The sequence below is a fragment of the Rosa rugosa genome, chromosome 4 (assembly GCF_958449725.1).
Source record: "Rosa rugosa chromosome 4, drRosRugo1.1, whole genome shotgun sequence".
Taxonomy (NCBI): Eukaryota; Viridiplantae; Streptophyta; class Magnoliopsida; order Rosales; family Rosaceae; genus Rosa; species Rosa rugosa.
The window spans coordinates 50,786,333-50,813,309 of record NC_084823.1 but is presented as its reverse complement, the minus strand read 5'-3'; the positions used below and the strand labels follow the sequence as shown (position 1 = coordinate 50,813,309).

Sequence of the window (26,977 nt, the reverse complement as noted above, 5' to 3'; positions counted from 1 at the left end):
GGCATGCTTTTTTTACGCGCCGTAAAAGACTTTTGTTTATGGTCATTTACGGCCTACTTACTATGTGCGCTGTAAATGTCATTTTGCCTTCAAGTCTTTTACGACATGCATTTCCATTGCGCCGTAAGGAGCCCGCTCAAATTTTTAGCCAAATTCTAATTTCCCTCTATCCTAATTAGAATTTATCTCTCTAGAGTCCAGATCAACTCTTCATTCTTCTCTTCTGTGTTTTTTTTTTTGCTTCTCAGTCTCCACCAAAAATAGAGAAAAAAACCCAAACCCTCACCCCCTGCCTTCGATTAACTACGCAAAAGCCAAGCCGGTGTCTTTTCCAGATTTGAATATATGCAAGTCGACGATAACCTAAACCGCCTTCAATCTCTTCTCTTCGGAACCGAACTCGCCGCCGAGAGAAACGACTTCTCCTCCGCTCAGATCTGCAGTCTTTGTCCCATAGTCCCACTCTCAGCTCGACCATGCTTTCGTCAGCCTTATTCTCTGCAAAGCCATCTCCAAGCTCGGTGAGGCTCGCTGTCCGCGCATTTCTGATTCCGATCGGTACGCCTATTTCTCTTCCCCTCTCAGAGCTTCGATTTTTCTTCGAACCCTAGCTGTTTATGTTTTCAATCTTCCATTTCCTGTTAGATACTTAGTTTCTTGTTTTATAATGTGCTAGAGATTGAAAATAATTTGAATTACTATGGTTTTATGGAGTAATTGAATCAATTTTAGTTTTAATTATTGGATGGATCAAAAACTAGAATGTAATTTCATATTGAGGGCTTAAATCTGGTCATGGAATTTGCACATGCAGGTTGAGATATGTCCTTGAGATGCTATCTGCATACAGCAAAGCTTCTGAGCAAACGAAAAAAGATCCTGGTTTTGTTTTCAGCACAAAACGGTTTAAGGAGATGTTGACATTAGGAGGGTTCAACAGTCAAAGTACTTTCAGCCTTTTCTTCAGTTCATAATGCTTCTCTTAATTTAAGCAGAGTTGGGAAGGAACTAAAAAAAGAATAAAGAAGATGTTCAACAAGGTTGATCTCTCTGTTTCATCATATGACACTGCTTGGGTGGCAATGGTCCATTCTCCAAATTCCAGGAAGGAGCCTTTCTTCCCTGAATGTGTAAATTGGTTGTTAGATAATCAACTTCAGGATGGCTCATGGGGTCCTCCTAATCTGCATCAGTTGTTAACCAAAGATGCCCTCTTATCCACGTTACCATGCATCCTTGCACTAAAGCGATGGAATATTGGTGAATAACTAATTGACAAGGGTACATTCATTGATATTGCATATTTCTATGTTTCCTGCATTAATGTTCTATAAATTAATACCCTTTCTTGTTATTTTAGGTCTGCATTTTATCGAGTCAAATTTAGCTTCAGCTACTGATGGAGAGCAACCATCTCCTGTTGGGTTTGATATAATATTTCCTTCCATGATTGAATCTGCAATGAATTTGGATGTGAATCTACCTTTGGGAGGATTAACCTTAGATGCTTTACTTTTCAGGAGAGACTTTGAGCTTCAAAGGTATGTTTTTAACTTTCTTCTTGGGTTTTGGTTATTTGGTTAAATTATATGACTTGCCTAGTCAATCCAACTGAGCTTAACATGCAGGTTTGGCTTTGTTATTGGAATCTTAGAATGTTTTCTTTCGATACTGGGTGAAAAAGACCAAGTTTCCTTTCTTAGAGTTAAGATATGCATGAGTGTATAGAATAAAATTGGGTCTTATGCTTGTGAAAGCCATGGAATACATTTCTGAATTCCACCCTAATTCATTGTAATTGAAAATTATGTTCCATTATGCCATTGTTTAGAGGCAACAGAAGCAACTCAGAGGGGTGGAGAGCTTATCTCGCATATATTTCAGAAGGAATCGGAAAGTCACAGGACTGGGAGATGGTCATGAAGTACCAGAAGAAGAATGGGTCCTTGTTTAACTCACCATCAACTACTGCTGCTGCTTTTACTCACCTCAACAATGCTGGTTGTCTTAGTTATCTACGCTCACTCATAGAAAAGTTTGGAAGTGCAGGTTATTACTACCTTCATACTTTCCAAGTTTCCATCAATATTTTTTTCTTTTTAATTGTATTTGCTACATTGAGATTGATTTAAACTGATTATTCTTAATTTACCTTATCCAGTTCCAATGATTTATCCTCTAGATAACTATGCTCGCCTTTCTATGGTTTCTAGTCTTGAAAGTATGGGTGTTGATTGACATTTCAGGGAGGAAATAAGGAGTGTACTTGATGAAACATACAGGTATCAAATCCGACACCATATGTAGAACCAGTAGTGGAATGTAACTTTCATGAAACTGGATTCCACATTATTATTATTTTATTATTCTCAAGTGAGATTGTATTAGTTCTCATCCATGGGGAAGCATGACATTACCCAACAAACAGATGCTGGCTGCAGGGGGATGAAGATATATTTTCAGATGCTGGCATCTGTGCCATTGGTTGTTTAATGCAGAAACAAGGGAATATTATTTGTTGCTATTGATTATAACAGGCCTCTTTCGGATTAAGGCCCTTTTGACATTGTGTTGCATAAGGTTGGGAATTTTTCTTTACTCAGCTTCTTCTGTGTGTGGTTTATGTTAAATTCAAAATCATATGATGAAAGAATCAAGAAAAGTTTTAATCTTTGTCTTTTATTCCATTTGTAAAGAAATGTCCTGATAAATGTAGGTGCTTATCTTGACTCATTTTTTTCCTTTATCTTTTCTACTCTGCAGCTTTTGGGAAGAGAGTGATGCTAGATTCTTGGTGGTAGTAGTATCCAAAGGATTCGAGAAGAGGCTATAGTTGGTTGATGATGGTTCGAGCAACATTAGAACGAAGGATCTTGGTATTGAGTCTTGGGTTCTCCCATCCAGTAAGGATGGATATTCCTGATGGCAGACAAGTGAAGGTGGAAAAAAACCCCAGAATCATAGTTAGTGGTTATGACTAGAGTGAAATCTGCCAGTTTGCTGCTTCCATTAGGAAATGGAGACTTACAGAGCCATACAAAGGTAAGAGTGTGAAATTATGCTGAAGGAATTGTAAGAAGAAAGGAGGGAAAAGCAGGAAAGAAGTAATATGTTCTTTCCTTGGCCTTGGTTTATTTTTGTATTCTCACATTTGTGCTTGTCAATATGTATCACAATTATTGTGATTAATGATAGCTGCATGTTGTTCATTCTTCCGGTATTCTACTTGTAAGTAAATCCTATGTGATGTAGATATCTGAATGAAGTTTATTTATTAATAAAAAAAAAACGTGGAGTATATAATTTTTTTTTTATTTTTTGAAATATCATTTACGGCGTGCATGGTATGTGTGCTGTAAATGTATCATTTTTTACGGCACACATTTAACTCATTTACGACGCACAGTGCGACTCATTTACGGCATGCATTGTATATGTGCCGTAAATGTACTATCATTTACGGCGCACATTTGATTCATTTACGACGCACAATGTAACTCATTTACAGCGCACATCAAGAGCGCCGTAAATAATCATTGTCTTTTACGACATGTTCATTTACGGCCTACATTAATGTGCCGTAAATTGTCATTTACGGCGCACAATGTGGGCCGTAAAAGGCCTTTTTTCTGGTAGTGCATATTGGCTCATGTTGGATCAAACAACAAGTCCATAATCATCCTATGTGACCTATTATAATTGCATGTTCATTGCACTTGATCAAGTAATTTTATATTTCCCATGATTCCATTTGAAAAATGTTTTTGATGAAATCAAATTGTTTTCTGAAAACAATTAGTGGGAGTATTTTATTATAGATCAAGTATAATGAATGTGTGATTGCATTAGGATCAAAGCAAATGCAATGTGATTGTTATTAATGAGATTATTAAAGATGAGACCTTAAAATTCCCTCAAAGTGATATTAAGTTGAAAAACGAAGAAGTCATTATGAATGCTTCTTTGTGGCCTTCCAACATTGTAATCTCCTAGTAGATGTTCTTGCATGTGAATATCATTCCGAACGGAGGTATTTCTTGCTAGGAGCATTAAAGAGAGGTTATTCAACATTTGATGTTGTAAGGTAGGGACAAATCTTGGTCAATATTCTATTATGATGAGATTTAATTTTTGATCTCTATACTTACATGAGATGTTGGGTATAGCTTAACTAGAGTAATTTATCAATATCCTATTATGGTGAGACTTAATTACTTTAGAGGCCAAAGTTATGGATATTCACATTTGATGTGATTGGATAAGAGTATCCTCTCATGGAAATTAAGTTGACTTATAGTTCTATTATGATGCGGTTGGCTTAATGAAAATGAGTCTTCCATACTCACTAAGAGTTTTAATTTATACTCTCGAATTCCTTTGAGGGATTTGGAATTTGTTAAAATAGTGAGAGGGTGCCATTTGATTCTTAAGACCCGAGTCACTTGGTTTTAAAATCAATCTCACTTCTTTTATTTTATGTTATGTAGACTGCAATATGTCAGGACATCCTATCACCAAAATTCTCAATGAAAATCGTCTTGAGGGCCCAAACTTCAATGACTGGCTCCGCAATTTGAAAATTGTATTGACATTCGATAAGATCGCTTATGTCTTACAAAATGCACCCCCTCACACTCCTTTGGCTCAAGATGCAACCGATGAGCAACGTGTTGCTTATCAAAAGCATAAGGATGATGACACTCAAGCTAAATGTGTTATGCTTGCATCCATGAACTCATAACGCAGCAGCTTCCTCCGTCCAGCCGTCGCAGCATGAACAGCCCCATCGTCGATCACCGTGCTGGCGCCAACAGATTGACTACTCCGGCGAGCGAGATCCATCCACCATCACCCCTGCCATCGAAGGACTACAGCCCGAGTAGAACATAGGAGTCTGGGTCCAACCAACCCAACCAGGAACTCCAGCCGTTTCACCACCGTCAAGAGCCGCAGGCCCAGACAAGCAATTGGCAACACATTGACCATCCTTCGCCAGCGAACTTTAAAAGCGATCAGGTCGAAAAACCCAATCCTCGCCACCGTCGCTGAGCCCAAATCTATACGGCACCACGCACATGGACCTCCATCGCATCCCAATCTGCAGTCGGTCCACCCACCAAGCAAAAATATCGAGTCCAACCACACCACTAGGGGTGGGCAGAAACCGAATCGGAGGTCCAAAACCGGCCGAACCGGCCTGGAAAACAGGCTCGGGGACCGAACCGGATGAAATAAGGGGGAAAAATGACTTGACCGAACCGGACCGATTTCTCCCGTTCGGGACCGGGTTCATTGAGTAAACCGGCTGAAAAAAACCGAACCGGTCCGGATAATTAATATTATAACTTTTATTTAAATTATATTAGTTTTTATTTAAATTAATAATATTTTTAATGGTTGTCTAATTCTTATTGGCTGAAATCAGGTTACACATAGAACATGTTACACCTGATCCCTCTCCTTGGAAGAAAACCCTACACTCTCATTCCTCCTCTCGTCTCTTTCGGCCTCTCATAAATGTCTCTCTCTTTTTTTTTTCTTTTTTTTTTTTCTGAAATGTCTCATCTCTCTCTTCTGGGCTTTGGAGTTTAAGGAACAAACACCACAACCAGTTCACCGCCACTATACCACCACCACCACACCAGCTTTCGAACCCCTCTTATCTTGTAGAAAAGCCAAAGGCCTTAACCACAAAGCTAAAGGGAAAGCCTCTCATCTCTCTCGACAACCACTCTCACACAGCCGCCGACCAACACCTTCGATCTGCACAAAGCCGAGCCCGACTTTCAGCCTACCAGCGCCGCCTACCAACGCCTTCGATCCGCAGTTCCGCACAATGCAGAGCCCGACCTTTAGCCTTCGATATGCAATTCTACACAACGCCGCCTACCAAGTACGACGACCAACGACGATGAGCGACGACGCCGACTTGAACCGAAACCGAATCGGGCCGACTTGAAATTCGGGTCACCCGAATTTTTCGGGCTAGCCCATTAACAATCAGTTTTCGATCCTAAAAGTCTGCCCACCGAAGAATACAGGTCGGATGCGGTTTTGACCCAAAACCGACCCGACCCACGCCCACCCCTACACCACCATCACCACTATAACTCGAAACTACCACAGGAACATCGTCACCCAAAGCAACGAAGAAGAGGAGGAACAACCAGAGAACGGCCATGGCCTCTATTGGCGAGCAATGGAGGAAAACGGAGAAGCCGCCGCCGTAAAGGAGAGGTTTCTCAAACCCTAGCAGAGAGACGGCTAGGTCAGTAGAATGGATATTCGGTTTCTTCCTCTATATATCTTTGTTATATATTTATAGTTGTATTGATCGATAGTTATTATGTTTTAGTCAAAAATGCATATATATTTTCTTTCTTTATTTCCTATTGAGAAAAGTAAGAATTGGAAAAAAAAATTTATTGCTGTGAAAGTATTAATAGCAAATAATAACTCAGCTTCTTTGTTGAGGTTCATTCCACTTCTTTCAAAAAATTCCGGTCCCATATAGATAAATCTTGTGTCCGCCACTGCCCCTTCATGTGTAGAGAACTACAAAGTGAAAACCAATGGAGAAGCTACTTGCATGTATTAGAATTTGTCAACATTTTATCAAGCTAAAATACGTAAGATGCTGAGATCGATAGAGAGATTGTTAGAATTACTCTTCAAGTCCTAACCGACATTATTCTGATTCTTAACTAAAACTTTGAAATTCAATTATAATTAACTATTCCATCGATCGTTACATTTACCCTCGCATTCAAGATCAAAATTAATTCAAAAGCTAGTGCCTCTGTAACATAACTATGAGCTGCGTACGCACCGACTACAGTATCAGACCAGTCTTGTTTATTGAGCTATTAAAAATGGTGACACTGGAAACCCCCCTATTCACGCGAAGAAGACTAGTCACGCTCACAAGATATGATATCCATATCCATCATTAATAATAATTGTTCTTGCATGAATCATACATGTACCCACCAATCCATAAATTCCAACAAAATTAAGTGTGTGTGTGTGTGTATACATGGTTATATACACACAAAAATTATATGCATGTATTCAACGTTCTCGGCATGGACTTGTACTGATCGATGCAATATAAGTTTAATCTCTCAGAAGTATGGAGAAGACGAGAAAATCAGAACAACGAAAATGTGATAATACACCTGTCTTTTTCGATCTTTGAGGTCTAACTAGCCAGTCATAAAGATGCAATAAATTCTCAACCTGTAGTCATATGTCCTTGAATTGCATAGCTAGCCCTTTGAAAGCCAGGATTCCATTCAAAGTTCAACCGACAAATTTCGAAGAATTATCAAGAAATTTATGTATTATATATGCGTGCAAATTTAATTTTGTTGTAGCTTATGTAATTTGGAATCGTTGACCAATCTATTTACACTTGAGTTTCGTTAAAAATGAAAAAAAAGCAAACTTAATTTGCGTGCGCGGGAAAATTATAGTCATTTTGAACTTAAGAAATTGAGTTTCAAGCAAATACCAATTAAATACCAAGCTGAAACCCTACTAATTAAGCCGTAATTAAGCCGTTATAAATTTCGATGAATCACAACGTACGGGTGACAACAACCAGCCTTTATTAATTTGTTCATACACTAAACATAAAACATGCATGATTAATTTGATCATCGATCCATAGCTTATAGCAGTGAGTAACTAGCGAGGGACCACAATAGTCTATATATACATTGATAAACTGGGCAGTAGAAACCAAAGTCCAGACGAAGCAGAACCAGAAAGACACAGTAGGATGAATGATGCCTTTCACGGCAGTAGTACGTAGTCTACTGTAGTCTAGCTAGTGTGGTGCAAACTACACCTGCAGACTGATCGAGAAAGAGAGACATCCTGGGGACCGAAAGATACCTTACAGTTCGCGAATCATTTCGATTCAGTTAAAAAAAATAATAATACTTTTGATGGATCAGTACGTACCCTTCACCATAATTTGATATTTTGATTTAAATCCATAAAGATTTAAATTTATTTAGATATATTCATGCAGAAATACACACACACACATATGCTTGAACCTTATTATGATTCAAAAGCATTAATAAGAAGAAGAAGCAGCAGCAGCAAGCAAACAACGGCTGACTCCCAGGAGTTTTCACATAAAATTGGACGCGCGTGCAGTACGGCAGTAATGTCTCTGACCAAAAAAAAAATGCTAGTACTGTACTGTTTCCAACTTTCCATTAATCTTCACAACCCACCATTTCTACTACTGGAGTTCTATTAGTACTGTGCAGTATCCCAGTCCGAATGCTGTTCATCTTTTTGTTCTGACCTTCCCAGTCTATTATCTTTAGTTCTTCTTCTCTGTTTCGTTATTCTAAACTCTGAAGTATGAATTGATCCACGATCAAACCCTTCGTTCATTTTTTTAGGGTATCCTTTCTGGTTTTTCTTCCCGCTCAAACGCTTAATCGTATATGCCCTCGACTAAAATATGATAGTGAAGTGTGGATTGCTAGGCGGAAATATCTATGTCATGGCATCATTTGACAAAAATTTGGATGAAAATTCTCACGGTGAGCAACATTAAATTTTTTGAAAAGTTTGAGGTCGTTGATTTCCAAAACCGAAAGCACATGAAATACTGAAATAGAATTTCCTAGAGCCGTAAAGGTTATAATACGAGGTAATTAAGCTGCAGGAAAATTCTAGTGTATGTTAATGTATGACATACACTAACTTTTTTGAATATTTTAAGCCATCGGATATAATTAAAATGTGGAATAAATCTAAAGGTTTAGAATATTTGATTGTTGTTACCTGCTTATCCGTTAGCCTGTATAATCTTTTTTATTTTTAGCTAAATTCTCAATATCATAGTACTAATAAACTTTGAGCGACTTTCAGAAAACCCTAAATTGAAGAGGAGAAGACAGAGGGAGGAGGAAGTGCGCTGAGAAAAGCCGTTCAGTTTTTGTTCTGCAACAAATTTACGTATTTGCTTGGGGAAAACCCTAAATTGGCCGTCAGAGATCATCCAATCGGAGCCTCCTCACGAGCCTACGCGGTGGTCACAGTCGGGACGGTGCTAGTCTCCGCCGTACCGGATGTTTCCCTCCAGAAAGCTCGGAGCTGGGACAGCGGCGTCTCCTCCAAATTCGCCACCACTCCTCTCAAAGACATTTTTCAAGGTCGTCGACCCTTTTGTCTTTCTTCTCCATTAACTTTCTTTACATGTAATTCTCATCATTTTGGGCACTCAATTTTGGTGAATTTTGTGTTTTCAGGACAAGAAAGTCGTCATCTTTGGCCTCCCTGTAAGTTGCTCTCTCTCCCTCTCTAGTGTAATGGTTTATGTTTTTCGTGAGGTTTAGTGACAAAATGAAATATTAGATGAACATGAATGAGAAACATTGAATCCGTGAGTGTTTTAAGTTTGCAAGGGATTTATATAAATAGGTATTGTTATTTGCGTATGTCAGGGTGCGTATACGGACTTTTGTTTCCAGCAGCATGTGCCTAGTTACAAGAACAACATTGATAAGTTTAAGGCTATATAAAGGGATTGATTCTGTGATTTGTGTAGCGGTTAATGATCCGTTTGTTTTGAATAGATGGGCAGATACTTCAAGCTAAAGATTCCGTAAGTGAATATTTAACTGTTGTTCCATCTCTTCTGATTTGCAGAGATAAATATGTTTTCTCAATTTGCAATCCTATGCTGCTTTTGTACTAATATGAATTCCCTTATACTCTCTATTCACTGTTTATTTTAGTTGGAAAAGTAGTTAAGTTGATGTCTGAATTATTTACTGTACAAGTGTAGCCACTATTGGATCATTCAATTTCAAACTCGTATATTGCATTGTAGTGAGAATTATATTACGAGGAAGACTTGAGATTGAATGAGTTCTAGAGGATTAGTTTTCCTCTATATGTACTTTTTTATAATTAATTTTTTTTAAATTTGTGTTAAGTACTTAGGAAATAAGGTAACTCGTCCATAATGAGCAATTCAAAGTGTAGCAATAGTGTGATTCAGTTTTTCCTTCCATACAAGCGGTGATGTATGTGGTACTAAAAACTTGGCTCACCTAGAAGTATTTAGAAGGAAAACGATGTCAATAGTGTTACAAAGACAAAACAACAATGTCTGAGCCTAGGAAGCCTTTGAGATATTGCGAACAATCCAAACGGAGGGTATCAAAATAATAATCACCGGCATATCCAACGGCATCAGCCTCGCCCTTGCCCACCGTGCTGCCTCCGAGGGTGCCAAAGTCTCCATCCTCACGCGCTCCCTTGAAAAGCTCGAGGAGGCCAAGAACTACATCTAGCTCTCCATCGGCATCGTCGTCGCCGTCTTCAATAATCTCGATGATATATCGTCGTGGAACAAATATCTTATCAAGAAGCAGATATCTATATTGTCGAGGAGGGGATATGTCATTGGGAAGAGATATCTCGTCGGAAAGAGATATCTTGTTGAGGAAGAGATGTCGTTGGGAAGGAGATATCTCGTCGAGGAAGAAATATCTTATCGAGGAGCAGATATATTGTCGAGGAAGAAATATCTTATCGAGGAGCAGATATCTTATCTAGGTGGGAATATCTCGCCGAGGAGGATCTTAATAATGAATATATAAAATTTTAGGGGTTAGGGTTTACGGTTTCGAAAAATTTTGGAAAATTTAGAGTTTAGGGTTAGGTTGAGGGGTTAGGGTTTACAGAATTTCAACTATGGAAGAAGAAGGAAGATGAAAGAAAGGGAAAGGAAACCTAAGTCATAAAATTGATGACAGAATGAATTATGATAAAAAGTGGTAATCAAGTTGTAATTAGTGTTAATATTTTACTATTACAAGTTTCAGAACCGTTTTACCAATAAAACAACGAATTGTGGTAAAATGTGGTAATCTAGTTGTAATAAGTGTTAATACTTCACTATTAATTACAAGTTTTCAGAACCACTTTACTAATAAAACAACGAATGTGTTGCTATACTGGTAATATGAATTTTATTTAAGTAAATTTGTGGTGAGTCCTTTATGATGTAATGAGGTTGTCTATTTTGTAACTACTGTCCTTTAGGAGTTATTTACTTATTTGACAACTTTTTTTTCCTGATTTTACGACAATTGAGGTACAAAGTAGTAATCAAGGTTGTATTTGTGGTAATTCTTCAAAATTACAAGTTTGAGAATCATTTTACTAATGAGACAATAAATTGTTGTAGAAGTAGTAATCAAGCTCTTAGTTGTGGTAATTTTTTATATTACAAGTTTGAGAACCATTTTACTAATGTGACAACCAATTGCTGTTAAAGTGGTAAAACTTTATGTATATACAGTAAATGAGGCGCGAGTCCTTAATTGTGTAATAAAGTTCTCTATTTTGTAACTAATACTTTTCTTGTGTAAATCTCATCATCCATGAGATAATTACTCTTTTGACAACACATTTTACTATAAATGACAACAATTGAGGTGTAAAGTGGTAATTCTGGTCGTTTTTATGATAATTACTTGAAATATGATTCCATTTACAAAACAAACGATCACTTTACCAATGTTACAACAAATGTTTTGTCGATATGGTAAATAATCATATTCGACCTAAAACTTCTCAAATCCTTATACTTATAATATATCCAGCTGTTCTTTGTGTAACTAGAGTCCTATTTTTTGTAAATTATATCATCGATGAGATACTTTACAACAAACCACCATATTTTACGTATTTAGTGATACTTATAGTTGTAATTGAAGTAATTACTATATTTACAATCTTTATTACAAAATTTTGAACGATTTACGTATAAAATAATTAATGAGTACTTAGTATGGTAATTTTTTTTTTTAAAATACACATGTCAAATTATAAGTGGATAACCTGTTGACCTGTACAACAGGTTTCACCAACTAATTTAATTTAATATATATTTATTAAAAAGTTGATGTATGACAAACATCAACACACCTTAGACTTCCCCTTAAGCTGCAATATGACGATGTGTTATGTTATTGTGTTTCTTTAAGAAAAATAAAGAGAAATTTTATTCATACATACCAAATTACTTAATGCACACCCCCCCATTTTTTGAAACTTTTTTTTAATACGTTTTTACACTTTTTGATAAAGATGAACAAAAAGAAAACTACAAAAAATCGAAAAAAAAATAAAGAAAATAAAAACTTTGACCTAGAACTGGAGATAACCAGGATGACCAAGATCCTACATTCAATAACAACACAACTAATTTATGCGTGCACTCAAAAAACTTCTCATACTCTATTCAAGTTTATTTTCATGAATTTGATAGGTTGAAGTAACAAATTCAAATTTGAATATTAAGCTTTTGAGTTTCTCTACATATTTAGGACTCCAAGTGGTCTACGGTCTTCAAGCGTACTGGTGATTTCAACTTTCTCATGGTACATTGATTAATTGAAAATCTTGGAGGTTAATTGAATGAGAAATTAATATAAAAAAAAAATCTTCTCTCACTTTGTCTCCATTGATTGTTTGCTGCCAATTTCCTTCGATTTGGTTTCACTTGGAGGATGGTGGTATGGGTCATAGAATTGAGACAGTGAGAAATAGGGTGCAAGATTGAGGAGCCACATGCTTGGGTTCAATTTTGGGTTCGATTTGGCAGAAAGAAGAAGATGATGGATTTAAGGAGTGTGTATAAAGTAAAATAAAGAGGGCATAAGAGGAAGTTTGGGGAAAAAATTTGGACAAAAAAAAAATTTAAGATGTGTGTATTTGTGTGTATAAAATTTCTCAAAAATAACCAAATACAAAAGTATAACTATATTCTACACGAAACTACAGAATTTCAATCTCTTTTTTTAATTATTGATTAATTATTTTAGAGTCAAATTCATGACCTTCTAAATATAAAATATAAAATATAAAATATCTAAAGTGTGCGAACAGATGTCCTGATATTTTTTTTGGCACTTATGCATACGGATATGAACCAACAATGAGGAATTATTAGGAGACTTGTCAAAAAAAAAAAGAGGAATTATTAGGAGACTTGTCCTATGCTAGCTTAGAGCCTAATTGACGACTAAACCAAGAGGGGAAGAACCTAGTTATAGAGATACAACTAACAATCTAGGACGTGGACGGACCTTAATTATGGCATATTGATGTTCTACAAACTAGGAGGTGGATTGACCCCTATTCATAGTTACATGTGCAGTATGGTTTGGGGACTATATCGAACAAATGCATATGCAAATAAAAATAGTAGGTTTAAAAACCTAAGGGAGTAAATGTCAGAATCAAAAGAAACCTAAGAGAGTAGGGTCTTTGAAATATGTTATTTTTGGAAAAGGAAGTCTAAATTTGCATTATTTTGTTGTACAGTATCCACTGTCACGCATAGAGGTTAGGCACATAAAAGACCTTTACTTCTTTGAATAATGGACACATTGCTACTTAAAAGACGTTAGGCATTTGACTTGTAATCAGGTGTGGCGTAATTAGTGGTGCTTTGCTTCAAGGGACACTCTCTCGCCAAATGCAACCAACAATTGATGTAATGTACTTTTTGGTGGTAATATTTTTGTTTCGAATTCCATTTCTAAGCTTAGAACACACAAGAAATCTAAACTCTGTCTTTTAGAGACAAAAAAAAATGCATAAGGAATGTGTGCGCGGTTTTGTGAGAAAAATCATATACTATGTGTTATTGTGATGATATCTTCCTTGTAGGACTAGGGAAGATAAAAAAATCTCTAAATATTAGCTAAAACTAAACGAACATTAACAAATTGAGATTCAAAATTTTTCCGTTGATGTTCAAACTAATATATATTATATGTTGTCTTCTCATTTTTCTTAAGAAAGTTTGCATACGTATGTAAGCATAAAGAACTTTTATAAAAAAATTTATTTTACTTCTTCCTAAACCCTTAAAACATAATGAACTTTTTGTTGTAGAGAAACTGAATTTGAGAGAAATTTTCTGTCTATTCTTATTGATAATAGGGGCCTCTTTATATAGAGGATTACAATGCATAAAATCTTAATCATACAAGGAAAGTAATCGTACATTGAATAGGAATCTAGATCCTTCTAATTTAACCCTATTACCACTAGGTCAAGTAACCTAGGGTTTGGGCCAACCACAAAATAGGGTTTACTTGAACACTCCCCCTTGTGTTGCCCAAACGCGGTGCTTCTCTCGTTGCCTCGTTAAAAACTTTGCCGAGTAACAAAAACCCAGTGGGACAAAAATAACCTCGGTCGAAGGGGAAAACGAGCACAACACACCCTTCACGTTTCGAGACGAACATGTAGACATCTCCCCCTGATGTCTGTGCCTCCCCCTGATGACTACGATCATGGGAGTTCAGATAATTTTCGCAAGCCAATTCTTGCCACATGTTTCTCGAACGTGGATTTGGGCAATGACTTAGTAACAAGTCTGCCACATTGTCCTCAGATCGAACCTGGTTCACTTTGATCTTGAGGAGCTTCTGTTGTTGCTGATTGTAGAAGAATTTAGGCGATATGTGCTTGGTATTGTCGCCTTTGATGTAGCCTTGCTTCATTTGTTCAATGCAAGCAGCATTATCCTCATAAATGCTTGTTGGTTCATCTGTGGTAGACTTCAAACCACAATTGCTTCGAACATGCGTAACTATGGACCGAAGCCATATACATTCACGAACTGCTTCGTGAAGAGCAATAATCTCTGCATGATTCGAAGAGGTAGCGACTAAGGTCTGCTTTGTAGACCTCCAAGATATCACGGTCTTTCCCATGGTGAAAACATAACCAGTTTGGGAGCGACCTTTGTGTGGGTCAGAGAGGTACCCAGTATCAGCAAAACCTTCCAAAACACTTATATCGTTTTGGGATGGGGAGAGGGAACGCAATCCACCATGTGTGGCGTCCCTGGCACTTGATGGGTCCGAATCCATCTTCTCTCTGTAGGGATAGAACAAGCCCATATCAATCGTACCACTTAGGTATCGAAAGATATCTTTAACACCAGTCCAATGGCGACGTGTTGGTGCAGAGGTATATCTAGCTAGCAAGTTCACAGCGAATGAGATATCTGGTCTTGTGCATTGTGCTAAGTACAATAATGCGCCTATTGCACTTAGGTAGGGCACTTCTGCCTCTAGCACTTCTTCATCGTCATCTTTTGGACGAAATTGATCCTTCCTTGGATCAAGACTACGGACGACCATTGGGGTGCTTGAAGGCTTAATCTTGTCAGTGTTGAAACGCCTAAGCATCTTTTGGGTATAAGCTGATTGATGAATCAGGATACCATCTCTACGGTGCTCAAGTTCTAAACCGAGGCAAAACCGTGTTTTCCCAAGATCTTTCATCTCAAACTCGGATTTCAAGTGTTCAGCGGTTTCCCTTAACTCTTTAAGGGTGCCAATTATGTCCCGCTACTATTGCAAATCCGGAACTTGTCCTTTTTATGAACACACATGGGCATAGTTCATTGTTGACATATCCCTTTCCAATCAAGTAGTCACTTAGACGGTTATACCACATCCGTCCGGATTGTTTCAATCCATATAGTGAGTGTTTCAATCTAATCGCAAACGCGCTCCGTGGTTTAGAGCCACTTGATTTGGGTAACTGAATTCTGTCTGGAATCTTCATGTATATCTCTGTATCTAGATCCCCATATAGATACGCAGTAACCACATCCATAAGCTCCATGTTCAGTTTTTCGGAAACTACCAAACTGACAAGGTAGCGAAACGTTATGACGTCCATTACGGGAGAATAGGTCTCCTCGTAGTCGATTCCAGGGCGTTGCGAGAAACCTTGCGCCACAAGGCGAGCTTTGTACCTTACAATCTCGTTTTTCTCATTACGCTTTCTAACGAATACCCATTTGTGACCAACTGGTTTGGTGTTGGGCGGTATTGGCACAACTGGTCTGAATACCTTTCTTTTCGCTAAAGAATCAAGTTCTGCCTGGATCGCATCTTTCGACTTTGGCCAATCAGCTCTACGTTGGCATTCATCAACGGAGCGTGGTTCGATGTCATCGGTCTCAATAATCTCACGCGCCACTGAATACGCGAATACATCATCAATGATGATGGAGTTTCTTTCCCACGTCCCATGTACACTAGTGTAATTAACAGAGATCTCTACGTTCTCAGGGATAGGTTCTGACATTGAGGCGTCCCCCAATGATGTCTCTTGGACATAACCATAATCCGGAACATTCTCATGGGACGGATTTTGAGTATCGATGATCAAAGGATTTGTTTGTGCCTCATTCGCTCTCTTTCTAGGGCGAGTATCCTTCGAACCAATCGGTCTACCGCGCTTTCTTGCGGGACCTGCGGCCATAGATGCCACATCATTGCCATGTTGGGCAATGGCGCCATCTCCTGGTGTCACAGGAGTGGCGTGGTGTCCAGTATTTGGGACATCGATCCTTGCAGGCACGTTTGCAGCAGGTATGTGTGATCTCGTCACTTTGGCAACATCAGAAAACGCATCCGGCAGAGTGTCTGCTACATTCTGGAGCTCGATTATTCTTCGCACTTCAAGTTCGGACTGTGCGGTACGGGGATCGAGATGAGACATAGTGGGGACAGACCACGACAATTCCTGTCGTTCCTATTGAACATCTGTGTTCTTATCTCCCCCTAACGATGGGAAGACTGTCTCATCAAAGTGACAATCCGCAAATCTAGTGGTAAAGAGATCGCCTGTCAAGGGTTCAAGGTAGCGGACGATCGTTGGAGATTCATATCCAACATAAATGCCCATTCTTCGTTGTGGACCCATCTTAGTACGTTGTGGCGGCGTAATAGGCACATAAATGGCACACCCAAAAATGCGTAAGTGCGAGATATCAGGCTCGTACCCAGTCACTAGCTGTAACGCAGAGTAAGATTGGGTGGCAGTGGGTCGTAGACGAATTAGCGTCGCTGCATGCAATATTGCATATCCCCAAGCAGAAACAGGGAGATTGGTGCGCATAACCAATGTTTGTGCTATCATCTGTAGTCGTTTGATAGCGGCTTCTGCGAGACCATTTTGGGTATGAACATGGAGAACTGGACGCTCTACATCAATCCCCAGTGACATGCAATAGTCATCGAACGTTTTCGATGTAAACTCCCCAGCATTATCAAGTCGAATTGACTTAATAGGATGGTCAGGGTAGTGAGCCCGTAGACGGATAATCTGGGCGAGGAGTTTAGCATAAGCAGCATTTCGAGTGGACAATAGCGCGACATGTGACCAGCGTGTCGACGCATCAACCAATACCATAAAGTATTTAAAAGGTCCGCATGATGGTTGAATTGGTCCACAGATATCCCCTTGGATTCTCTGTAAGAACGGAATGAGTATTTTGGGATCCTTTGCGTAGGACGGTCTCGGTCCTAATTTCCCGAATGAACAAGCTTTACAGAAAGAGCGAGGGGCCTTAGAAGCAACCAAAGAGGATTTTGGTTGGGCCTGAGCGACTGTAGCGCTATTAGAAGCAAAATGTGTGACTAGATCTCCCATCATGGCATTCGAGCCATGGGAATTTTTGTTTACGGCGTCATGGTCATTGGGAGGAACAACCATGGCGTCATGCTCATGGTTGGCGCCATTGATGGCGTCATCACATGGGACTTGGGCGGCCCTATGGCGCCCCAAGACGGCTGCAGCGCCAGATGCTGCAATTGTTGCGGTCTTGCTAAGTCCTGGAATCAATTTTCGATTCTTGGTTCTTCTCACTCTGAAGAATGGATGTCCGTGTGAAGTTTTTAGTATACGGAGCATCATATCACGACCAGGATGTCCTAGTCGGTCATGCCAAAGCCAATATGTGTCTGAATCCAAGAGATCTTCTCTTATGACATTATTGGATTCAATAGGTCGAATTGTAGTGACATAAAGTCCACTAGATTGACACATAAGCTTCTCTAAGATGCGCTTTCTTCCGCAATCATTAGAGGTAATGCAAAGGAATTCTATTCCGTTCTCACTATGCGTTTCCGCATGGAATCCGTTGGCTCTAATATCTTTAAAGCTCAATAAGGTTCGATTTGCCTTAGGAGCGTAGAGAGCTTCAGTGACTTTAATCAAGGTGCCATTAGGCAAAAGGAATTGGGCCATTCCATGTCCTTGAACTAAACCTGATGGCCCAGCCATCGTAGTCACAGATGAATATGTAGGCAACATCTCCAAGAATAATTGCCTATGTCGTAGAATGGTGTGCGTAGTCGCACTATCCGCAAGACATTGAAGTTCATCCATTCCTAAAAGAAAAGCTCGTAATTAAAAGGAGTCATAAAGAAAAGAACTCAACTTTTATTAATAAGCCAAACAGAATTACATCATCGTTTCTTTAACCAATATGGCAATTGCCTACATCTCTTGGAAAATAAAAAGACTTAATCAAAATCGCCTGTTTCTGGGTCTTGATCCTTGTAGTCTTCCACCCTTAGATCGAGATCACCATCTTGATCTTCTTATTCCATGTAATTTGCGTCCCTTGCTTCACAATACATCTTGTATGCGTTTGCAACGTTCTGGGATGCAGTACACTTCTTTGCCCAATGTCCACTTGATCCACATCTGAGACAAGCATCATTATGGTCAGGTTCCTTTGATCGAGGCGCTCTGGGAGCATTTTGAGGACGGTTATTGCCTTTGGTGGTGTTACCACCATAACCGGAGGCTTGGCCTCTCTCTCTCTTCACACGTTTACCTCCACGGTATCGTGCACGCCTATCTTGGCTGTTTCCTTCCTCTTTAGGGCGAGAATATGGACCAGAACGTCCAGAATTATCCCTATTCTTAGGGTTTCGCTCCTTGCGTCCTCCCTTGGAGGCGCGACTATAATTAGACTCCGGATTTGACTTGGTTCCCACGGGTCTAGAGTTATAGTTCTTCACAAGTATGTTGTCATTTTTTCAGCTACGTTCAAGGCACCAATTAGCTCATGAAATCTTGTGATGCGTCTAGCATTGACATCAATTCGATAGTTTTTTGCTATCATCAATGCAGAGACGGGGAAGGTGGAGAGAGTTTTCTTGATCAACATCGTATCAGTGATGTTCTGTCCACAGAATTCCATCATAGACTTGATACGAAGTGCTTCTGAATTGTAGTCAAGTACAGACTTGAAATCACAGAAGCGAAGGCTATGCCATCTCACTTCTAAGTCTGGAAGCAGGGAATCACGGACGTTGCCAAAACGCTGCTCGAGTTCTACCCATAGTCTTCTTGGGTCTTCCTCATTGAGGTACTCATTTTGGAGCGCGTCATTCATGTGCCTTGTCATGAGAATGATGGCTTTAGCTTCATTCGCCTCTCTCGTAGCTCTATTTGCTTCAAAAACAGCAGCTTGTTGAGGAGTACGCACGTCCTGACTTGGCTCTTGGATCGTACTCAGGATCCCATCAGCCTTAAGATGCTGGCACACATCACGGACCCACTTGTGGTATCTAGCGCCTGTTGTCTCTAGTGGAGCGAAGCTCAACTTGTTCAGGTTACTCATCCTGAAAAAACAACAAGAAAATAGGGTTAGTTTCGGAGCGAAGAAGGCTACCACGAAAAACTATAAAATTTCTGAGCGGAGTCGCTTCCAAGAAATTAGGGATTTTCTGAGCGTAGTCTCTTCCAAGAAAATCCGATTTCAAGAGGGGTTTTTGGATTAGATCGAAACGACGATGTATGTGGTCGATCGTTTTCTTCTCAACAAACTCTAAGTTTGGAGGACTCTACAAGCTCCAAGCTTGGAGTGAGCACGAACCCCCATAGTTCGGCTATTGGTCTCTCCTATGAAGAAGAGAGGGGGGTAGAAGAAGGGATGTTGGAAGTCCCCGAGAAAAAGAAGAAGAAATTGAAAAACTTCAAAAACGGGAACTTTTAGAAAAGTTTACCTTGAAAAGATGCCGGAATTCTTGACCAAAAAAGATGTTGGTTGGGCTGTGCAGTGATACTGCAGGGTCGCTGCGAGGATGTCGCGAGGACGCTACGGAGATGCCGCGAGGACTATTTCGAGGCCACTGCGGGGATGCGACTGTTGCGGGGATGTCGCGAGGACAGTTGCGGGGCTGCTGCGGGGATGCGACTGCTGCGGGGATGTCGCGAGGCCGCCAGGACAGTTGCGGGGATGCTGTGGGGATGCAACTACTGCGGGGATGTCGCGAGGCCGCGAGGACAGTTGCGGGGATGCTGTGGAGATGCCGCGAGGCCGCTGGTGAGTCGCGGTCACGAGAGCAGGCGAGCGCGCGCGAAGGTAGAAGGCAAGCATTGCTTGCGGGCGCTACAGGGGCAGCGAGGCTAACCTGGTAGGGTTAGCGATGAGTTGCGACGCGGGGGCTGCGGGGGCAGTAGTAGCGCAGGCAAGGCAAATCTGGTGGAGCTTGATCAATTTCTAGGGTTTTGGTTTCTAAAGCTAGGGTTAGGGCTCGTGCTGATAACGTGTTGTAGAGAAACTGAATTTGAGAGAAATTTTCTGTCTATTCTTATTGATAATAGGGGCCTCTTTATATAGAGAATTACAATGCATAGAATCTTAATCATACAAGGAAAGTAATCGTACATTGAATAGGAATCTAGATCCTTCTAATTTAACCCTATTACTACTAGGTCAAGTAACCTAGGGTTTGGGCCAAACACAAAATAGGGTTTGCTTGAACACTTTTTTATTTTTCGTTTTATATATCATGCAATTATCCAAAAAAAAAATCTCACATTAATTGTTATTGCCTATTCAAAGATTATTCAATTTAAACATGTTTATTGAGAGTTTAACTTTGTAGTTTATGCCATTACAACTTTTGATCATAGTGGTCGGTCTATGACTATCTGGCCGAATTGTTTTTTTCTTTTTATATCTTTAACATTCCATTTAGATCAACTGTAAAAATCTTAATTTATGAGTTTGTTTCAGAAAAAGAATGACTAAATTCAGTTTACCCCCTCCAATTTTAGGGCAAATATCAGTTTGGTCTCTGATTATTATTTTTTTAATCGTGATCGTCCCTACACTTATAATTTCCATCATCCGCATCCAAATTTTAAAATTGGCTCCAATCATGACGTCTCAATCTGACTTGGCACCTACATGAGGGCCTACTTTTAAGATTTTCAACCCATAAGAAGGGCAAATGGGACATTTCCCCTTTATGGAGAGTTCGATCTTGTTCCTCATTCGATCTTTTTCCTCTGACGAGTCAACCCAAACCACGTCTCCTTTTCTAATCTCTCTAATCTGTCGAGCTGCTCCACCTCACTTTTCAAAACCTTAAATCCACACACAATTCCAAACCCAACATCACAATCCAATTCAACCAAAATTTCTAAAACAGACTCTAGCGCTGAGACCACGCTGAGGTGAGCACCGCTATCTTGATCACCGCCCTCTCCTTCGTCAGCGTTCTCTATACTCCGGTGAACAATCTCATCACGGGTAGCCCGAGCCTTCTCATGTTCTTAGCCTTCTTTCCTTTCATCTATAAGACTGTCCAAACCCTAATTTGATTTTTGATTTGTGGTGTTTATTGGTAATTTAGCAATCCTGTGTGTGAATGTTGGTTCTAGATTGTTTGAATTTGAGATTGAAGAATGTAGATTGATGGCGGAGACACAGCCACCGGAAGGTAACTGAATTTGAGCTCAACGAGGCTTCCTCCGATAAACCACCACCACCGCAAGGAGGCTCGGCCTTCCTCTCCACCACTCTTGCCGGGCTCTTCATCCTCAAAAACCTCAAACCTGAGCAGCCCCAATTACCTAACGATGATGACACCCACCTCGAAAACCCTAGTAACTCTCCCAATCGATTTTCCAAGGTAAACCATTTCTAAAGCTTTCATCTTTCTCTTCTAGCTTTTGTTCACTTTGGGTTAAAGTTTCAATATGTGGTTCTAGACTTATGGCCTTTGTATTTTTTGCAGGTTTGCTCAGCCATGGAATCTGGGTTCTGGACGGTACCTATGGAGGCATTAATTTGGTTCGTCTTCCACAAAGTCAAGGGTTTGACCTCTTGATAACACCTAGCGAACTGGGTCTTGCTCCTAATAACACATATATGTTCAGGTTTGAGATTAACTACTATGGTGGTGGTGGTGTATGATGTTGAAAGCTCATTTGCTAAGATGTGTAATTTTTCATATTTGACTTCCATCTGAAACCAGAAAGAGTAAGAGTGAAAGGTGAAGTTTTGGAAGAAGAAGAATATGGGGTAGTTTGGACATTTTACTTCCAAATTGTGGGTCAAAGGTTGAAAAGTGGGCCCTCATGTTGGTGCTAAGTCAGCTTATGACGTCATGGTCGGAGCCAATTTTGAAATTTGAACGCGGGTAATGAAAATTGAAAGTGCAGGGACGATCGTGATTAAAAAAAATAAAAATAAGAGACTAAACTGATGTTTGCCCTAAAATTGGAAGGGGTAAACTGAATTTAGTCCTAAAAAGAACTTAGAGGCCTTGGTGCAACAAGAAAAACTTTGGACAATAATTATTCAATATGGAGATAGTACTTCACCAAATAAAAACAAAAAACGGTAACTTCTTTTTCTGAGTAAATAGTCACAAACTCTCACCGGCAGAGCGAAAATTAGTAGCTAGCAATTTCTTTTGATAGTGACACTTTAGCCCTTGAAGGTGTCTCAGTCTGCTTTTAATAAGTTTATTCTCACTTTTAATTTTTTTAAAAAAGAGGTTTATTTTCACGTTAATAAGTACAAGAATTACAATATTGTTCAGAGGCCCATCCAGTCTTCTACTACACACTGAAACTGTAGTTTTTTTAAAAAAAAAATTATTATTATTATTAATTTTTTAAAACTCTTAGCCCACCTCACCCTTACATATGTCAGTGAGAATCGAACTCATGACTTTTACAGTGTTGGTATTATAATTTACCAATAGATTACAGCTCACCGACTGAAACTGTAGCTTAAAACCATGGTGAGTCATATACTCCTATGCTAAGAAAATAGTTCAGGGTGCAAAGATCATTAAATTTTGCATAAGCTACCTTGTTATGGTAGCCACCAATCCACCGTGATTAGACCAACCCCCATTAGTTCTTTCTCTTAATTTTTTCTTTCGATACACACACACACACACACACACATGCATACATACAATGCTTCTCTGCTAAGGACCTTCGCATATATTAAAATATGCGGATTTTCTTAATAGACTCACTTTTCGATCACATATTCACATCTCAATCATTCAGTTTTTAGGTATATATGAGTAGATCATCTATGTAAATTTTCAGCCAAATTGATACTCATTAAAGCATTCAAAACTGCGATTTATAATTATAAACATGAATAGTTCAGGTTGGACGGATTCAGTTCGTCTATTGATTTAATCTAGTTCGATACCTTAATGATCATTAATTTGGCTAAAAATTTGCAGAAGTGATCTATACATTAAGACCTAAAAACTGAACAATCAATATGTGAATATACGATCGAAGAGTAAGTCTATCAAGAAAATTCGTATTTTTTAATATATGCGGAGGTCAGAAAAGCACTGTATGTGTATATGTATATATATTAATGGAGAGAGAGAAGAGGGAAAGAGATTGGTGAGATAAGACTGGTCAAATGTACAGAGAAACTTTGCATGGGAATGAGTTACCAAAAGATTTTACAAATTTTGGCTTCAAGTGTCTCAGTTTCATCTCCTTCGCTCTATAGTATCTACCTCCTGAACTCTCTCTCTATAAGTCTATATAAGCCTCTGCCTTCTTGGTTTTCTCTCACAGAGACCCCCACTACTTTTCTTGACTGCTACTTCTGCCTTCACTAGTATCATCAACCCAAGCATCAACGCCCCTCTTCCATCACTTTCCTGATTACTTCCATTTTCCAATTCCAAAGCACTATCTCTCTCTGCAGATATAGTAGCATGGCAGCCTTTTCTTATCAACATGTACTCCACCACCCCTTTCTCTTTGACTCTATTTTCTTTCCAGGCACTCCTACCAGTACTAATAGCAACAACGACCATTTCTCTCAATCTCAATACCCATCTGAGCCTTTAGTTGAGCAAATGAATATTCCTGTTGAGAGTGCAAGAGTTGCCGAGAGCAGCTCATGTATTGACCAGAGCTCCACAAAGATTGCAACTTTTAGTGACGATGAGCCTTCTGTGACCAAAAAACAGAGCCCAGAGTCCTCAGCTGTGGTGGATAAGCTTGAGACTGGTGAGCAGGTTACTCAGAAAGTGATGACTCCCATGGAAAGGAAGAGAAGAACCAGAAATGGGTCATCACCCAATTCCGCTCAATCCAAGGTAAACATAGAATTTCAGATCTTTTTTCTACAAAACTTGGGTTCTTTGATTTTGATTTTGATTTTGATTGTTTCTCTCTAAAGGTCAAGAAGCCAAAGAAAGCTGAAGAGGAAAAGAAGCCCAAAGCTGAAAAGAAAGAGCAAGTGAAAGCTGTACAAGAAGTGGAACCTCCAACAGGTTACATTCATGTTAGAGCAAGAAGGGGTCAAGCTACAGATAGCCATAGCCTTGCAGAGAGGGTACTATTTCCTACTACTACTTCTGGTTTCTCAGACATATAAACAAATAACTAACACTTGGAGTCCATTCTCACCTATCATTTCAGATTTGCACCTTTTATCCACAAAAAATATTTAATTTCAATACATGCCCAAGATGGTTTCCCAAAGTTCAAATTGTGCCCACCTTCTTAATTTTGTAGCCTTGTGCATTTCAGGTAAGAAGAGAAAAAATCAGTGAGAGGATGAAGATGTTGCAAAGACTTGTTCCTGGTTGTGACAAGGTGGAACACCTCCCTACCTTCCTTGTCTTCACCTTGTCTTTGTTAAAAGAATAGGGACTTGTGTATATGTTTTATGGTTTAATTTTCTGACATATTCATGTGGATTTGCTTAAATAATAGGTAACCGGAAGGGCTGTGATGTTGGATGAGATTATCAATTATGTTCAGTCCCTACAAAATCAAGTGGAGGTACCACTATAATTGAACCAGTCTTTTACTATCTGTTGGTGTAAATTGCGAATGAAGTTTTAACCAATGTGATTAAAATTACCATCTTTTCTTTTCAGTTTCTCTCAATGAAGCTTGCTTCTGTGAATCCAATGTTCTATGACTTTGGACCAGACCTTGGTGATTTGATGGTCAAACAAGAGGTACACTAAGAACGTTACTCTTCACACTTACTGTCAATCACCCAAATTTCTTAAAGCTGATAGTATTTACATGAATGCTCAGGCATCACCATTTTCAACTGGACCACAATGCAGCCCAACACAGCCAACAGATTTTGCTGATACCTCTACCAATTTTGTCACCACCACCACTGCCGCCGCCACCAGCTTCACGGCGGCTACTAACAACTATCCTTTTCTGGATTCACTTCTACTTCAGCAATCGCAGAGGCCGACTGCCTTCCATCAGGTATATTTATTTATATTATATGTATGTTAAACCAATTAATCGGAGAGAGAGCAAGATGTTACAACTTGGGGGTGTAATACTATAACATTTTTCTGACCATGACAAACATATCATTTTCAGGACAGTGAGAGCCTATTGTGGGATGTGGAAGATCAAAGACAAAGCTTTCTTAATCCATCTGGGTTCAGCAACAACTTGGGTTCTTTCAATTAATACAACATGCACCACCAAGAAGCTGCCTGCCCTACCAAGCATATGGTTGGCCCTCAATTCCTGTCTCATCAACTTTTTTTAAAATAAACACTGTTGTTCTAATCAGTTTTTTTTTTTTTTTTTAAAATAAAAAACTATCTTTACTTTGTTGACTTATAAAGCTCTCTATTTTCCAGTTTTCTATGAGGAACTATAAAGCAGCCAAATTCTCAGAATTAAAGCCAACTATCAGTTCCATTGGAGAGGGCTAGCTTTGCTTTAGCTTAGCTTCGTCTTCAACCAAGTTAAACCAAAGGCACTGGTTCCAAGTACAATATATGAATAAAGGTAGAGGGCAGCAATTTCAATGGATGAAGAAGAAAGAACACAAATCAAAAGGACAGATACAGACCGGACCAAAAAAGACCAAGATCTTTTCTAGATCCCTTGTTCCTGTCCATTATGGATTATTTGCGTGCACAAATTCCAAGAACCCTGTAACCTTTGTATTATCAATGTAAAATATAACAATGTAATAAAAATTTAGTAGTAAACCCTGCATTGAATACTTTGACTCATTCATTATTCTGAGGTTACAGTTTTTCCTGTTATTTCAGTTACTTTTTTATTATCTTTTTTTATATTTTTTTCCTTATGGTACTTAATTCGAGAAAGAAGAGGAAGTAATAAAAAGCCTAGAAAGGAGGGTGCATGGGTTTGATTCGGTTTCGTGGGAGGGTGTAGTTGACATGACTGGTTATGCAGTTGTTGTGTTGGAATCTTTCTCTGTGTTTTGGCGTTTATTTGTGAGCTGAGCTCTCTGTGGTTCATTCCCCCTATCCCAGTATCCCACCTATCTAACGGTTCTGAAGTCTTCTGGACAGAGCATCTCATCCACAGCAGCAGATTAAATATGCCGATCACTTACTTCACTACTTTGGTCTTTACTCTTTAGCACAATGGTTGGTGTTAAGATGAGCCAAACATTCTGGTTCTGCTCTTCTTACCATCCCAAAGACTATATTTTGTATATATACCGGATTTAAGTAGTGACCAAACGAGTTTTGATTTAGTTTTATTCCTCTTTTTTTTGGCATGGATGTTCCTTGTATGAATTTAAGAAAATGTACGACTTAAATTATTGAATCACATTGCATGGTAACCAAAAGCTTAATAGTCAACAAAAGTTCACTTTGTGAACAAACTTACTAATAAAACTGTGGTCCATCTAACATATATTAGTAGGGATGACAATGGAGAGGGTAGGGTAAGGGGATTAAATTACCATCCTTATACCCGACTTCATTTTTCATCCCCTTACCCGCCTCAATCCCCATAATAAGAAACTGGGGATTCCCCGTCCCCGTCCCCGTCCCCATTG

The 26,977-nt window shown here is 39.2% G+C and overlaps 2 protein-coding genes and 1 pseudogene across 6 annotated transcripts; all 3 read left to right on the top strand.

Annotated features, from left to right (window-relative positions):
- Positions 1-207: 207 nt before the first annotated feature.
- Positions 208-3,283, top strand: LOC133706649 (ent-kaur-16-ene synthase, chloroplastic-like). Of its 5 annotated transcripts, none has more exons than XR_009844654.1 (7): positions 208-558; positions 815-1,281; positions 1,361-1,541; positions 1,832-2,049; positions 2,247-2,282; positions 2,429-2,580; positions 2,764-3,283. XR_009844654.1 is itself a non-coding variant. In XM_062132192.1 (7 exons), the coding sequence occupies exons 2-5, from the start codon at positions 1,029-1,031 to the stop codon at positions 2,255-2,257; spliced, it is 642 nt and encodes a 213-aa protein (XP_061988176.1). In that variant the 5' UTR covers positions 208-558; positions 815-1,028; the 3' UTR covers positions 2,258-2,282; positions 2,442-2,580; positions 2,764-3,283. The 5 variants fall into 5 exon arrangements, 4 of the variants coding, with proteins under 4 accessions (XP_061988176.1, XP_061988175.1, XP_061988174.1 ...); XM_062132192.1 differs by having other exon boundaries at positions 815-1,260; positions 2,442-2,580; XM_062132191.1 differs by having other exon boundaries at positions 815-1,260.
- Positions 3,284-8,527: 5,244 nt separating this feature from the next.
- LOC133744979 (peroxiredoxin-2F, mitochondrial-like) lies at positions 8,528-9,684 on the top strand (annotated as a pseudogene).
- Positions 9,685-23,662: 13,978 nt separating this feature from the next.
- On the top strand, positions 23,663-26,183 carry LOC133745243 (transcription factor bHLH137). The gene is made up of 8 exons (XM_062173289.1): positions 23,663-24,263; positions 24,347-24,502; positions 24,700-24,765; positions 24,886-24,954; positions 25,053-25,136; positions 25,219-25,404; positions 25,525-25,662; positions 25,794-26,183. Exons 1-7 carry the CDS (start codon positions 23,877-23,879, stop codon positions 25,615-25,617), a joined length of 1,041 nt encoding a protein of 346 aa, XP_062029273.1. The 5' UTR covers positions 23,663-23,876; the 3' UTR covers positions 25,618-25,662; positions 25,794-26,183.
- Positions 26,184-26,977: the final 794 nt, after the last annotated feature.